This window comes from Myxine glutinosa, chromosome 13 (genome assembly GCF_964187855.1).
Source record: "Myxine glutinosa chromosome 13, kmMyxGlut1.1, whole genome shotgun sequence".
In the NCBI taxonomy this organism is placed as follows: domain Eukaryota; kingdom Metazoa; phylum Chordata; class Myxini; order Myxiniformes; family Myxinidae; genus Myxine; species Myxine glutinosa.
The window spans coordinates 79,456,777-79,471,220 of record NC_136273.1 but is presented as its reverse complement, the minus strand read 5'-3'; the positions used below and the strand labels follow the sequence as shown (position 1 = coordinate 79,471,220).

The window sequence follows — 14,444 nt, the reverse complement described above, 5'->3', positions numbered from 1 at the left end:
TCATGGGGCCAAGAGGTAAAGGGGGGGGGGGGCAATGAACTTGTAAGTCGGTTGACTTGTTTTTGGGACTGCGGGCACCACAGCCTGATGCGCCCCCACCATCTTTTTGTGCGGTACCTCCCCGCTGCCTAGTTGAGGAATGCACACACACGTGAATGACATCAATGCCATGGTCCTACAGGGGGGTGTATTGAAGAAGAACCTTATTGATTTTTGAAATGCCTTGATGACCTATGGAATGAGAATGAGTGGTTAAGGGGTCTGTGTAGCATGAATGTGGGCGAAATCCACCGAGCCGTGTCACTCACCTGTAACATCTGGACAGGGCCGTGGAAAATTTAGGGGGATGCATTGGGGATGGCCCCGCAGGTAAGGTTGTGTCTTGTGGCATCCACCGGGGGACGCGGTCTGTAGACCGGGGTATGTACAAAGGTTAGAGTTTTGAGTTTGGAAAGATGGTTAAGTTTTGTGGTTAAGTTAGTGTTGTGTGTTGTTGTTTCCTCCCTCCACAGGAACAACGAAGAAAATGTACATACTTGCATGATGGTTAAGGGGTTCAGCATGTTAAGGAAGTGTAGGTAGGTAGTCCGACTCACTTCCCACAGCCCTTCCTGATTTATTTCATAGGTTAATTAAGTGTGTGACAGTAAGTGTTAAGGCTGGAATGGTAGCGCCTGCGGTGAACCTTGCAGGAGCTACGGTTCCAGGGGGGGGGCTGTGTTATGAATTTGGTAGAGCAATATCTAGAGCTAGGTAGATCTGAATAGGTAGGTATTCGGCTGTCGTGACAGGGACTCTACATGTAATAAGTTCTTGATGTTTAGGCGTTTGTCGGGGTAAGATGTATGATTGTGGATCTACCTGGAGGTCCGAGTGTTAAATAGTGAGGGATTAAAGGTAACGCCCCTGTGAGTCTCACCTGGTAGTCAAACCTTTGTCCATTATGGCACTGCAAACCACATAAACATTAGTTAGGTCCTTAGCGCAACATTAAATAATTCCCTTTCCCTGACATTGACTTCGTAATAAATAGACAGGAAACCAGGCCAAAAACACCGCCACGGTTGGCCGCCGCCGTTCGCACCTCAAAGGCCTACCAACCTCGCCGGCACGTGTTACACAACGACCGCGGGGGGGTCACGGACGGGAGATGTCAGGAGTCGCATGCCGCAGAGGGCGTGACCTGGGCGAGTTGGGAGGCTGTGATTGGCTGAGGAGTGCGCCAATGTGACGTCATCGGCCACCAATATATGCGACGGTCGGACGCCATTTCAGGCAGTTGAGTTCGTGGCAGGCACTGGCAGACGCGGGCAGACGCAGGCAGACACCAGAGAGTCCAGAGTTGAGTTCGGCAGACGCAGGCAGACACCAGAGAGTTCGTAGGAGTTGGTTGGAGCACACAGTCGACGCAGAGACACAGTTGGTGGAAAAGCTCCCCGAAGGCAGTTGGTGGAAAAGCTCCCCGAAGGCAGTTGGTGGAGAGTTCGTTCACACACCGAGCACACCAAGCCCGCAGAGCACGCGGCAGTTCGCAGCAGTTCGTTGCAAGTCGAGCCCTCCGTTGAACCATTGGTGCACGGGCCTTGTGGAGATCGTCCTCGTGTGAAGCTGCTGGCCACGCGTCGGACGCGTGGTGCTTGGAGCGGGGCCTCGTAGAGCTTGGAGCGAAGGACCTGGTGGTGTGCGATCGGGCCAAAAGGAGCGGTGTGGACGGCCGCCACCAAGACGACAAAAGACAGATAAGCCGCATCCGCGTACATTTGAACGACGTGACGTGTTATTTTTGTATTCATAATCTCCCTCGTATCGTGTTTGCTGTCAGTCGTGTGGGGACGTCCCGATTTAGAGTTATTAGATTTACCGGCGCGGCTTTTTCACTGTATTACTATTCGATAATAAATCCTTATATTATTTTCTATATATATATCTGAACGCAGTTTTCCTGGGTGTTTGATTTTAATAGGTAAGGTTGCGGAGCCTTCGCTGTGTCCCGCCATTCCGCGCGTTTGTGTTGAACTTGAGTCCGCCATTGAGTGTTCGCCTCGGGAGTTAAAGTCTCGCAAATCGGCCATCCGTAACTGTGGTGTTAATCACGGTTGCGTAACACTATTTAACAAACATTAAGAAGTAGAAAGCTTTTTAAAGACAATTCTCTCGACATAATGCAGCAACCTCGAATATTATATGTCATAGTGTCTCAAAGCGGAGAGGGACTGGCTCTGTGAAGAACATGAGTGCAGGACATAGTAGGAATATTCAAACTACAGAGACGGTAAACAGAATTAGCGAAGAGATTCCGCGTAGCCCTAGAAAACCTACAAGGAGTATTTCACGTGAAATTGGAATGTCCCAAAGCAGCTACTGGATGTTTATTTGAATGGTTTGGGAACCAACCAGAATTGTCGGGTTTTTGGGGCATGGAGAAACTCGCTCATTTTGTTGAGTTACCTCTCCTCTCTCTCCAAAAAATAACTATACGGTGTGGTCTCAGTCTTCATCAGATTTATGATCCATACTTATTGGAATATCAGGATTCTGAGGGAGAGGTGGCTGTGAATTCGGGACGTTACATACATAGTTTGAACAATTTTTTTCTGGAGTCAAATGCTCGATTTGAACAGGATGGAGAAACTGCGCGTACAGCTCACTTGTCCATGCAGTGGCTCAACAATCACTTTCTGGCAGATTAATTTCCCATCCATCTGGATTTCCTTGGCCTCCATGATCTCCTGACCTCTCACCTTCAGATTTTTTTTCTTTTTCTGTTGAGGGAAATGTGTTCAAAGAAAACCAAATTAACATTCCTGAACTCAAAGATGCTGTAATGAGGATTATTTCCAGAATCTCTCGTGAAACACTTCAGCCTGTGGTCAGAAATTATTCCATGCGCATCCGTAAGTGTGCAGAACGTGGAGGAAGACGTTCCAAACATTTGTCATAGTCAAACAAAACTTTATGAATTCCTTTATGTATCATATAATTCATATAGTCTTGCATTTAAACAATTCAAATCGGGTACGTTTCTGTGACCGACCCTGTACGTGTTGCTATTATGGCAGCAAGCATCAGGAGGGTAAGGCTACCTGCACTACCTGTCTCAAGAAGGTCTAAACCCAGCTCATGTTCCCTGTTTGTGGGTGGGAAAGCCAATAGTTTACAAACTTTACTTGACAGTGGTGGCAAGACAGATTATTTGGGCAGGAATTTGGACTTTGCCCAGGATACCGGTGATAACTCGCCTACTTTTGATGAAAGACACCGTGGGATCTTTAACGTCCATCAGCTAAATCTAGCAGACAGGATGACGTCCATCTGAGGGACGGTGCACGTTTGACGGTCCCATGGATGGTGCACTTTGCGAGGCAACACCTTGTAGTTGAGTAAGGAATCAAACCCAGATCAAACATCTCACAGGTAAGTGCGATACCTCTGTGCAATTCTGTCTAACTTTCACGGTTAGCATTAGGTGAGTTTTTACCCTTGTATTCTACGGGCGATTTCTATACACCTTCAGCTCACATTTCGATGCCTGCATTGCCTTTTTACAGGTGTACTGTCCCAGCCAAACTCTCCACCCAACTTGGCAGTTCATAAGTAATTGGAATGGAAGGTGATTAAATGGGATTAAAGGGAAAACATACGACAGATAGTGTGTTGAAGGGAAGAATGGCACTGTGGAAATAATTGGATGTTAGGAAAAGTGAGACTGGGAATGGTGGGTCAGTGGGTGCAGTATATGGGATGGTGAAAGGTTAACTGGGAATGGTGAATTATTAGGTGGTGTATATGGGATGGTGAAAAGGTTAACTGGGAATGGTGAGTTATTAGGTGCAGAATATGGGATGGGGAAAAGGTAAACTGGGAATGATGAGTTTTATTAGGTGCAATATATGGGATGGTGAAAAGGTAAACTGGGAATGGTGAGTTATTAGGTGCAGTATATGGGATGGGGAAAAGGTAAACTGGGAATGGTGAGTTATTAGGTGCAGTATATGGGATGGTAAAAAGGTTAACTGGGAATGGTGTGTTATTAGGGGCAGTATATGGGATGGGGAAAAGGTAAACTGGGAATGGTGAGTTATTAGGTGCAGTATATGAGATGGTAAAAAAGTAAACTGGGAATTGGGAGTTATTAGGTGCAGTATATGGGATGGTAACAAAGTATAGGTTTAATTGATTTGTTTGAGACCCAAGAAAAAATTGGGTTTTATCTATCAAAGGAATAAAAAAGTTATAGTCAAATAAAACCCAGGCTTCCAAAGTGATTAGACATTAGGACTATCCTATATGACCTCATAAAGGATATTACAGTTCTGTATATTATTGGGTATGTTTTGCTAACTTAGTATGGCTCTTTAAGACTCCTGTTGAGTTCTAGCTCAGGCAGACTTACCATGGTTCCTTTGGGTCCATGGTATCCCATCATGCCTTTTGGACCAGGCTGACCCTGAAAAACAAAGAGGCACCTTGAAAAGAGGAAGTCAACAAGAGATATTTGGGGTAATGGTTCAAAGAAAGTCCCATGACCCTAGTCCATCAAACCAGACATGATAATTTTGTGTCCAACATGTCTCTTCATATGTGAACCTCACAGCAATTCCTTGTGTTCCAACAGCTCCTGGCCTTCCAGGGAATCCGATGTGACCCTGGCATTAAAACACACCATATGTAAGAAGAAGCATTACGTCATTCATAACAGATCTGAAGCCAGCTGTCCCTAATGCTTAATTACTTACATTACCGCAATGCTAATTTTAAAAAGACCCAATGGTATCCTGGATAAATAACGAATTATTGCATCCAACCTCTCTACATTCTGAGCAAGACCACCCTGAGCATCCTCATGGTCTGCTCACTATTTGACTTCAACAAAAACTAGAAACCATCTGAAAATGCAAAGCCCGTCCGCTTTGTATTTGTGCCTCTTCTTCTTCTTCCTATGCTAAACATGACAAAAACAGCTAAAAGGAAATACAAAATGAAAAATGACGATTTATGCAGCCTTGACCTTTGACCTTTTGATCTAAAAAAAACAACAATCTGCTTCTAGCTTTTGATTGGTGAACCAATTCAGTGACCCAATATGCAAATTCTTAAAATTTCAGGTCAATCGGATGTCATTGATGATATTACGTGATGCTGACCTTTGACCTTTGACCTTTTGCCCAAGTTATTAACTTGTCTTCTCCATACTCTCATAATAAAGCTTTGTTGAAAAATTGATGACAAACCTAAAATGGTTAATTGAAATTTGAGGTCAATTGGATGAAAATTTGAGATTTTAGGTGACACTGACCTTTGACCTTTTGATCTTTTGACAAAATTATTAATTTGTCCTATCCATATTCTCATAAAAAAAAGCCTTGCTTAAAATTTGATGGCAAAACCTCAAATGGTAAAAACGTTATGGATTGGATAGACATACACAAACAGACACACAGAAGTGATTGCAAAGCATGACAGGTCTTCTCACTCTCATTGCAAGAAACAAACAAAAAGGAGCAATCAGGGATTGCACACCCTTGCCAGGACGTGTTTTAGTGGTTTTTAAGGCTTTTGCGTTGAAACAGATACTGCGGCCAAACCACGTGACCGATGACGTCATCATTTTTTTCCTCCACCAATTTATCCAAAGGTGACGCTCAAGAAATTTCATCTTGATCGAATGAAGTTTTGTACTTGTCGAATTATGACGTCATAATGGAGGAACCTATGACATCATCATTAACATATTTTATTCCCCATCAAGAGTTCTTTACAATGAGCCCTGTCATCGGTGCCTTCGTTATGACGTCATAATTCGACAAGTACAACACTTATCCGATCATTGTGAATTTTTTTTTCTCAGCAGCTTTTGGTTTGATGGACACGAAATTTTCACCATAGGAACGCCTTCTCCTGTAGAATATTTTAATGATAATCATGACCTCATAGGTCATGTGGTACAGGCGCCATCTTGAAAAAAACGAAAAATGTTGCACCTCTTTATCTCCAAATCCGCTGCATGGAAAAAAATTGAAACATGGCTCACTGTAAAAAAAAACTCCATGTGGGAAATAGGTGTTGCTAACGATGACGTCACTGGTGCCATAATTATGACGTCATAATTCGACAGGGACAACACTTAGTCTGATCAGTCTGAATTGTACGATCTATGCAACAATTATATTGGAGAATATACATTTATGATATCATCGCTCACGTGGTCTAGAAGCCATATTGGATGAAAGACAAAAAAATGTTCAAAAACAGAAGAGTTGGTTCGCAACAAGTTAACTGCGCAGGGTAAGTATTCTATGAATACCATCTAGTTAACACATGTTATTCCCCATGGAGAGTTCTCTACAATGAGCCATGTCTCAATTTTTTCTATGCAGCACTTTCGGAGATATCGAGGTGCAACGTTTTTCAGTTTTTCCAAGATAGCGCCCGTATCACGTGAAGTATGACGTCATAATTATCATTAAAAATTCCTACAGGTGGAGTTGCACCTATGGTGAAAATTTCCTGTCAATCGGACCAAGAGTTGCAGAGAAAATCCTATTTATTCTGTGCGGACAAACAAACAAACAAACAAACAGACAAACAGCAGACAAACAAACGGACTCAAATGCAATACCCTCTCCTCTGGCAAAGGTAACAAGTTAAAACGACTGTTGTAAATAAAGCTGCATTGTGATTTTCCCTGGAATATACTGTAAAAGTCGTTTTTTATCAAAGGGCTGGAGACCCTGGGACATTTGTAGGTACATTATGATACTCACCCTTTCACCTGTAGTCCCATTATATCCAGTATGACCACGTAAACCTCTTGGTCCCTATATGAGTGACAGCAGACGTCAATATAAGGAACATCTAACTTTATAAAATGCGAAATTTACATGCAAGAAATGAATGAACAGTCAAATTTGTTTGTCATGAAGTATTTGGTGGTTAAATTTGAAAAAAAGAATAAATCTGATTTTAAAAAACGGAACTATTAGTCTAGTAGGAAGACTAGGTCCCCCTGCACCCCCCGGAGATATACTTCTAATCAGTGTTTCTAGATTGGAAAAAATGTGTAGAAAATGACTAGCTATGGCCCCAAGCTGAAAAAATGTCCCACATACCATTTTTATGCAAATTACTGCTGCCATTATCAAAAAAACGATTTTTGACATATCTCAGCCAATATTGCAGATAATTGAAAAATGAAGGTGTCTAGACCCATGTTTTGAAGGGCATAGATCATGATAGAACTATTCATAACATGATTACATGTGTCTATGGTATACTAGTATGCATATTAATGCTGTAATTACAAAATAATCAGTTTTACAAATGATAAGGATACGTTAATACTGCAGATAACTTAACATGGTACATAAGGGGTCTAAACCCAGGTATTTTCAAGGTTAAATGTCAACAAGATGCTCCTGAGTCTTGCATAGGGGCGGGACATTGGCAGTAACATTGGTACCACTCAACTTTTCTTCCCACCATTGACTTTGTATTGCGAGAGATTTTCACTTGCTTATTTAAAGGTTTCTCACCCAGCCCACGTAAAATCTACCAACTCCTGCTGTTAACTCCCAAACATATTTTTTTATGTTATCCAATCACAGTGCAGAAATGACAGACTAGAGATCCAAATTAGTGCTGCTATAGCTGCCATTTTACATTTCCATCCATGTAACATGCGCGCTCGCGCGCTCGTATCAATTGGTAATGTCGCGCGCTCGTATCAATTGGTAACGTTGATGTTATTGAATACCTCAGTTGAAAGTTCAGTCTTCCATTCCATCTGTGTGTTGTTCTTGGTATTCATCCTCCAATCTAGCCAGGTAAGATGCTAACTATAATGTTACTCACACTCTTGACTTCAGTTTCTGCATGAAATCATAAACAGGCAGAATAACAGCTGAGCCAGCTAGCACCATGTTAGCTAACGTTAAAGCTAGCCTCATCTATGTACAGTATGTTCCTAATGTCGGTGTAACTTAAACTTTTGTTAATGCCAAACATGAGACATATCTGTTGACTTCTGTATATGAATTGAACCAGAAAGAGGCACGACAGCTGAGCTAGCTACAGTAACTTAGCACAATGTTTCATTGGCCTAGATAGCTAACGTTAGTGTGGAAGAATTTAGATGTTTTAGCTATTAGCACTTTTGATGCCACTAAACATGGTTTAGTCAGCTAAAAAGTACCCTAGTGTAGAACATGACTCAGAACCTCTGTTACCTCACTGAAAACTCAGAGCCTCCTTTCACAGGCACTTTTAACATCATTCGTGATTTCTTATTTGTCATTTAACAGTGATGGTAGACATCGACAGCAAGCATGCCCAAAAGAAAACGGAGTGTAGAACCTGCAGCCCAAAGCTCTCCTCCTACATGCATCCTTCATGTACCATCCATGTCTGATCATGGGGATTTCACGCCCCTCCGTAAAATTTAAGGATCTGCTTCAGAAAAACTGCAACTGCTTCAAAAGATCCGGGATAGACGTCTCAACCAACCGCATGACTCCCCATGTCGTATGCAATCAGTATGTGATCAGATCCCGGCAACTCTTCCTGATGACCTAGAAAGAGTAGGATATCACAGCAAGTGTTATAAGCACTTTGTCCGCCACTTTCATCGTCTGGGAGATGATACAGAGCCAGGGCCATCAACCTCATCATGGCATCACTCTCCTCGTAAACCAGGAGGTTCTGCTGAACCCATCTTCCCGCCAGAGTGTATATTTTGTGAGAAAGTTGAGACCAAAGATGCTCATCGCAATACTGAGAGGCCTACAACCTTCCCATCCTTTAAAAACAAAGAAAATGCATGGGAGCAAATCGAAACACGGGCTGAGAAAATGGGTCTCTATCGACTCCATCGAAAGGTGAAAAACAAAGACCTCTTTGCATGTGAGGCCAAACACCATCCGTCATGTTTTAAAGCTTTCCGCACAGCATTCTACAACTATGAGCGTGCGATTCACAGAGCCGAAGCACCAAAGGAGCAGGCTTGCATGTCAGCCGCCCATGAAAAGGCATTCAACTCAGTACTGGAACACATTCAAACCCAGGTCATCCAGCAGAATAAAGTTCTACAGCTTAATAACTGACAGTTACCATCCTGAGTCAATCAAAGCGCAGGAAAGGCTGAGGCGGGGCAGCTCAGAGAAGATCATTCTGGCTGGACCAGCAACCAGGAAGCCATATGACTTCAAAATGTTCCTTGCAAATGACGACAACAAAAAGCAGATGTGCCAGCTTCTTCTGAAAGTGTGGAGTGGACAAGAGGCAGCTACCAGGCTGGAGAGAACAGAGATGGCTGTGCTGATCGTGGAGGGGAAGGCCCACCAACTTGCCTCAACGAATGGCAAGGTAAAATTGAAAGCCCTTCGTGAATGGCGATTCAATTTGTAATTTTTCCTGAAAAAAAGGTGATTACCTGTGATGTTTGTCTAGATCTGAAACTGGCAGTGACTGGTGATTGAAATGCGGTGCCTTTTTGTGTTTCAGGTCGAGGTACGTGAACTCCCCACGATCTACAGCAACCAGGAAGAGTGATACCAGGGTGGTTCTGTACCTCCATCATGCTGCTACCATCGGATACAAGAACGCTGTAGTCAGAACACCGGACACAGACATCCTCCTGATCCTGCTCCACCATGCCCACAACATCAAGCTGACGGTGTACCTGGATACAGGGTCAGGGAAGCATCGCCAACTTGTCAACGTCTCTGAGCTGGCAGAATCCCTGGGAGAGGACTACTGTGCCACTCTCCTGGGGTACTATGTGTTCAGCGGAGAAGACTGCACCAGTGCCTTCAAAGGGAAGGGAAAAGTCGGGCCCTTGAAAAAGCTGGAGAAGAATCCCAGGTTTCACAGGGCATTCGGTGAACTGGGTGACAACTGGGATGCCAACCCTGAGGTGGAGAGGCAGTTAGAAAAATTCACCTGTGTGATGTACGGCCAGAGTCGCGAGTCATCAGTGGACATTGTCCGTGCCAAGCTGCTACGAAAAATGGTGGGAGAGGACAAGACCCTCACATCCAAGTCCAAGGTTGATCTGGCTCGCCTTCCTCCATGCCAGTCTGCCCTGAAGCCGCACATCCAGCGTGTGAACCACCGCGTAGCATTGTACAAAAGAGCCGATCAACCTATCATCGAAAAGCCAAAACCTTATGAGGAGCAAGGATGGATAAGGACTGATGAAGGACTGTTGAAACCAATGTGGTCCAGTGGTCCCATCCTACCAACCTCACTGGTGGATCTTCTGAACACAGGAGAGCACGAAGAGGAGGAGGAAGAGGAAGGAGAAGAAGAGTTTGACTCTGACGATTTCGATGAAAATGATGATGACTGACTCAGTGTAGAATCACTAATGCTAATGATGTTTATCTAAAACAAGCAAGAGAAGAGTGGTCACATTGAGTGCTAGGACTATTTTGACAGTTGTAATATTTAGAAAAATAAAACTTTGTGTTAACGTCTGTGTAGACGGACCTTAATATGAGTCTATTATTTCGTAAAACTGTGATTATTTTGTAAATAAAGCACTAATTAGCATACTAGTATACCATAGACACATGTAATCATGTTATGAATAGTTCTATCATGATCTATGCCCTTCAAAACATGGGTCTAGACACCTTCATTTTTCAATTATCTGCAATATTGGCTGAGATATGTCAAAAATCGTTTTTTTTATAATGGCAGCAGTAATTTGCATAAAAATGGTATGTGGGACATTTTTTCAGCTTGGGGCCATAGCTAGTCATTTTCTACACATTTTTTCCAATCTAGAAACACTGATTAGAAGTATATCTCCGGGGGGTGCAGGGGGACCTAGTCTTCCTACTAGACTATATATTAATATGTCTGATGAATATTGATTCTGTTTTGAACTTCACCTCCTTAAATAAGAATCCACAACCTGTGACAAAATCCGGTAACGGGCAGATTGGGGAACTCACATTAAAAAAATTAACTCAACACCTTTGATCCATGTCGTCCTCCCCACGGTTATATCAGAACAGCTGATTTGTCACACTGTTACGGATTCGTCACTTCCGTTGTTGTGGTTTCCATCCACTGTAAACATTTTTGATTACTATTATTGTTTTCAAAAGGTTTATTCTGTATGAACTGTTTTCAAAAGGTGAAAAAGTTAGTGTGAAAAGAAACCGGAAACCGGACCGGGAACCGGACGCCGACGAAGAAGAGGAAGAGGAAAAAGAAGGCGGAGCGAATGGAGTCGGACAAGAAGCATAGTTGCTTTGCGGTCTGGAGCGAACATTGGCGAGCAAGAGTCACGAGTGAACTTTGGGTTTCCCGGGAAAGGGATTCCTGCGACAGAGTTGTTATCGCTGTGACAGATCAACATGCGTGTCAGGTTTTGCGGTCGATTCCGAAGAGAATCGTTGGACTGCCGTTACGTCTCGAGTACGGGCCATCGGCCATTTTGACTCGCGCGCTTTGTGCGTCGAGCAAGGTTTCTTTGCTTCGCTTCAGCCGTTCTCACCACATTCAGACGTTTATCTGGTGTGTGTGTGTGTGCAACGCGGATTTTGAAGGTAAATCTGAGGTTCGCCGACTGTGAGCCGTGAAACGTCTATACCCGAGGGTGTGATTTCCCAGTCGCCTGGAGGGCACCTTTGGATTTCCCAGTCGTCTTGAGGGCGCCTTGGTGCAGCTTTGGCCGTGTGACTGTGACTGTCATCCGAACGGGATTCTGGTCTCGATTGGACATCGTTCTGACGATCGCTGGAGCAGATCGACTTTGGCTTGAAGCCGGGATCGACTTCGGCTTGAAACCGGAATCAACTTTGGTTTGAAGCAGGGAAAGAGCCATTGGGAATGTTCTTGGTTCACTCACTTGGAGCACAGTGAGTTATATGTTACGAAACTGATGGTACCATCATACGATATATATTGATTGTACTTTTGATTACTATTATTGTTGTACTGTTATTCTTGTGTGATCTTAATACAATATTTGTTTGTTGGTAACAATTGGTTTGGCTTTACCAGTGATCTTTGACATACAGAATAACACCTTTTACTGCTGTGACTCCTCTCGGGGCTCGGAGGTACACCGTGACCAGGGGGTTGGGGAGGAGCACGTAACAACACGGATTGCTTAACTGCAATATGGGGCCCGTTCAAAAATTACGTAACGCTAATTTTTTTAGTAATTTGCGTAATGTAACACTTGATTACGGTGCCTTCTGAATGGCTTGGTTAAACCTTACTGATTAATAGGATTTCTGATTATATCGATTATCTCGGATTATCTAGGATTATCTAGAATAGGAATAGGACTGAAACTGATTAATAGATTACATTATGATTACATTACATTCGACATATGATTACATTTTTCGGAATCCCTCGTCATAAATAACAGTCGACCCAAACAAAGCCGATGTAAATCTGTATAATCATCAATGGTGTAAAATCAGCAGTGTCCTCCAGGCCTAATGTGTTTGGCCTACCAGAAAACCAAGACGGCGGCCATATAATTTTGTCTCGATGCGATGGTGGATGGAGTCAAGTTGCAGGTGTGGTTGTGGTGAATATTTTGTGGTGAAGGTCTCCAACCAATGGGTAAATATTTCAAAAACCGACCACCAAAAAGAACCCCAACAACAACAACGCGAAACTCTTGTAGACCTGCGACATGCTGCAGGTAAAAATAAAATACACCAAGAAGAAGAAAGTGACGTCAGTGAATTTCCTTGATGGAGGCAGCCATGCTTGGAATGTATGTGATACACGTGATGCTGTCCATGCATTTCGGCCAATAAGGAACAAGATGGGACAGCCTCCACATCAATTACTCAGCAATTCACCAAAGTGATATTTGCGGCTTCACACCTCCACTGCTGTGTATAATATTGTGCGCTAGGCCAAGGTATACATTTTAAGCCAAATTCAAACATTATAAAACATGTTTATCAAAGTAGATTATAACGTACTTAAGCTAGACTCAGTGATGTAATGGATATAGAAAGTCTGCTCTGAATCTGGGAGGTCGGTGTGGTTCGAACCCCTGCCAGGTCAACCAAAGACTTTATAAATGGTACCTGATGCCTCCTTGTTTGATGCTCAGCATTTAAAAGGATATATCATGGACAAACAACCTTAGGTTGGCTACCACTGCACAAACTTGATGGGCCTAATGGCCTCCTCCTGTGTTGAAGTTCATTGCAGGGGAACTAGCAACGGTACCTGCCCTACGGGCGGGGCTTCAATTGGGAAGCCCAAATGAAAAGGCAAAATATCAGAAATTGAAGGCTTTTTTAAATTTTAAACGATTCATATAAACATCCGTTGAATCATATCACACGCAAATCATAAAAATCTAAACAGCACATGGCGCCCATTTTGAAAAAACATTGAATTCTGCAAAATGGAAGTGGCCGCTACACCTGTTTCTCAGTCGCTTTGCACACGCTGCCGTGTTACTTCGGAGCCGCACGTTCATATAGGAAGAGTTCGTCAGGAGTCGATCTACTCTCTCCTGGTACGTAGAATAAACGGTATTTGTAGAATTTCAACAAAAGCCACATCACTGTTCATATCGGTAAATATTATTCCATCGTGTTTAGGAAAATTGGAAAACTTGGAAAAATTGGAAAAACAATATAGCCTATTTTACTCCCAGGGGTCCCAGGAATACCCACCCAAAATATCGTTGCGATTGGTTGAGCCGTTTTTGCGGAACCTTCGAACGGATGGACATTTGGTGAATTATAGTAAGATTATTATTACGCACGTTAGTTAACCCATGCTGTGAATGGGCCTACCCTATCTTGGCCTTCACAACAAGTGTTATGGGCTAGACCAGCACACGGCCTTTAAAGAGGTAGGACATGCACATCACATATCACGAAGCAGAGAAACAGTCACACTAAATCTCAGATTTTAAAATTTGACTTCTGTTTCACTTTCACACAAAGTAATTACCTGGAAGCCAACGGTACCTCTGAATCCTTCAACTCCTGCGTGGCCCTTATTGCCCTGGAGATAAAAAGGAATTAAAGAATGAAAAACAAATCCACTTTGTGTTACGATGTCCTGCGTGCGAAACACCAATCTGACAGTTTATGGTCAGACCTGATATCAAGTTCAGACTGGACCACTCAAAGGTAAGTGAGTCAGTGCCCTCTGCACCGTCCTGTCAGTGTCCTCATTGGCAAATGTGATGTGATCTTATATTGTTTACTTCATGAGCGAATCCTCTGTCTGGAAAATTGTGGGGTGAGTGAGTGGTTGGTATGGAGGGAAGGTGTTTTAATATATAGTATTATCTAAAAGGAGTGGAGGGATGCGAAGAGAAATAATGGAGGGAAGGGGAATATATACTTGGAAAAGAAGGTGGTGAGGGGGTGGGAGGGAGTAACATGGAAGAAAGTAAGAGGGAGGGAAGTAAGAGGGAGGGAAGTAAGAGGGAGGGAAGT

General features: G+C 43.2%; 2 protein-coding genes across 3 annotated transcripts in view; one reads left to right on the top strand and one right to left on the bottom strand.

Annotated features, from left to right (window-relative positions):
• LOC137439041 (uncharacterized) overlaps nucleotides 1-14,444 on the bottom strand; it is an 86,070-nt gene that overhangs the window by 66,653 nt on the left and 4,973 nt on the right. For both annotated transcript variants that reach the window (XM_068134649.2, XM_068134650.2), the window contains exons 4-7: nucleotides 13,951-14,004; nucleotides 6,765-6,818; nucleotides 4,593-4,646; nucleotides 4,394-4,447 (exon numbers count right to left, since the gene is read on the bottom strand). In XM_068134649.2, coding sequence (XP_067990750.2) covers nucleotides 4,394-4,447; nucleotides 4,593-4,646; nucleotides 6,765-6,818; nucleotides 13,951-14,004 — 216 coding nt within the window. The remainder of the gene's footprint in view (nucleotides 1-4,393; nucleotides 4,448-4,592; nucleotides 4,647-6,764; nucleotides 6,819-13,950; nucleotides 14,005-14,444) is intronic.
• Nucleotides 9,126-10,805, top strand: LOC144888607 (uncharacterized). The gene is made up of 2 exons (XM_078767159.1): nucleotides 9,126-9,360; nucleotides 9,499-10,805. Exons 1-2 carry the CDS (start codon nucleotides 9,353-9,355, stop codon nucleotides 10,343-10,345), a joined length of 855 nt encoding a protein of 284 aa, XP_078623285.1. The 5' UTR covers nucleotides 9,126-9,352; the 3' UTR covers nucleotides 10,346-10,805.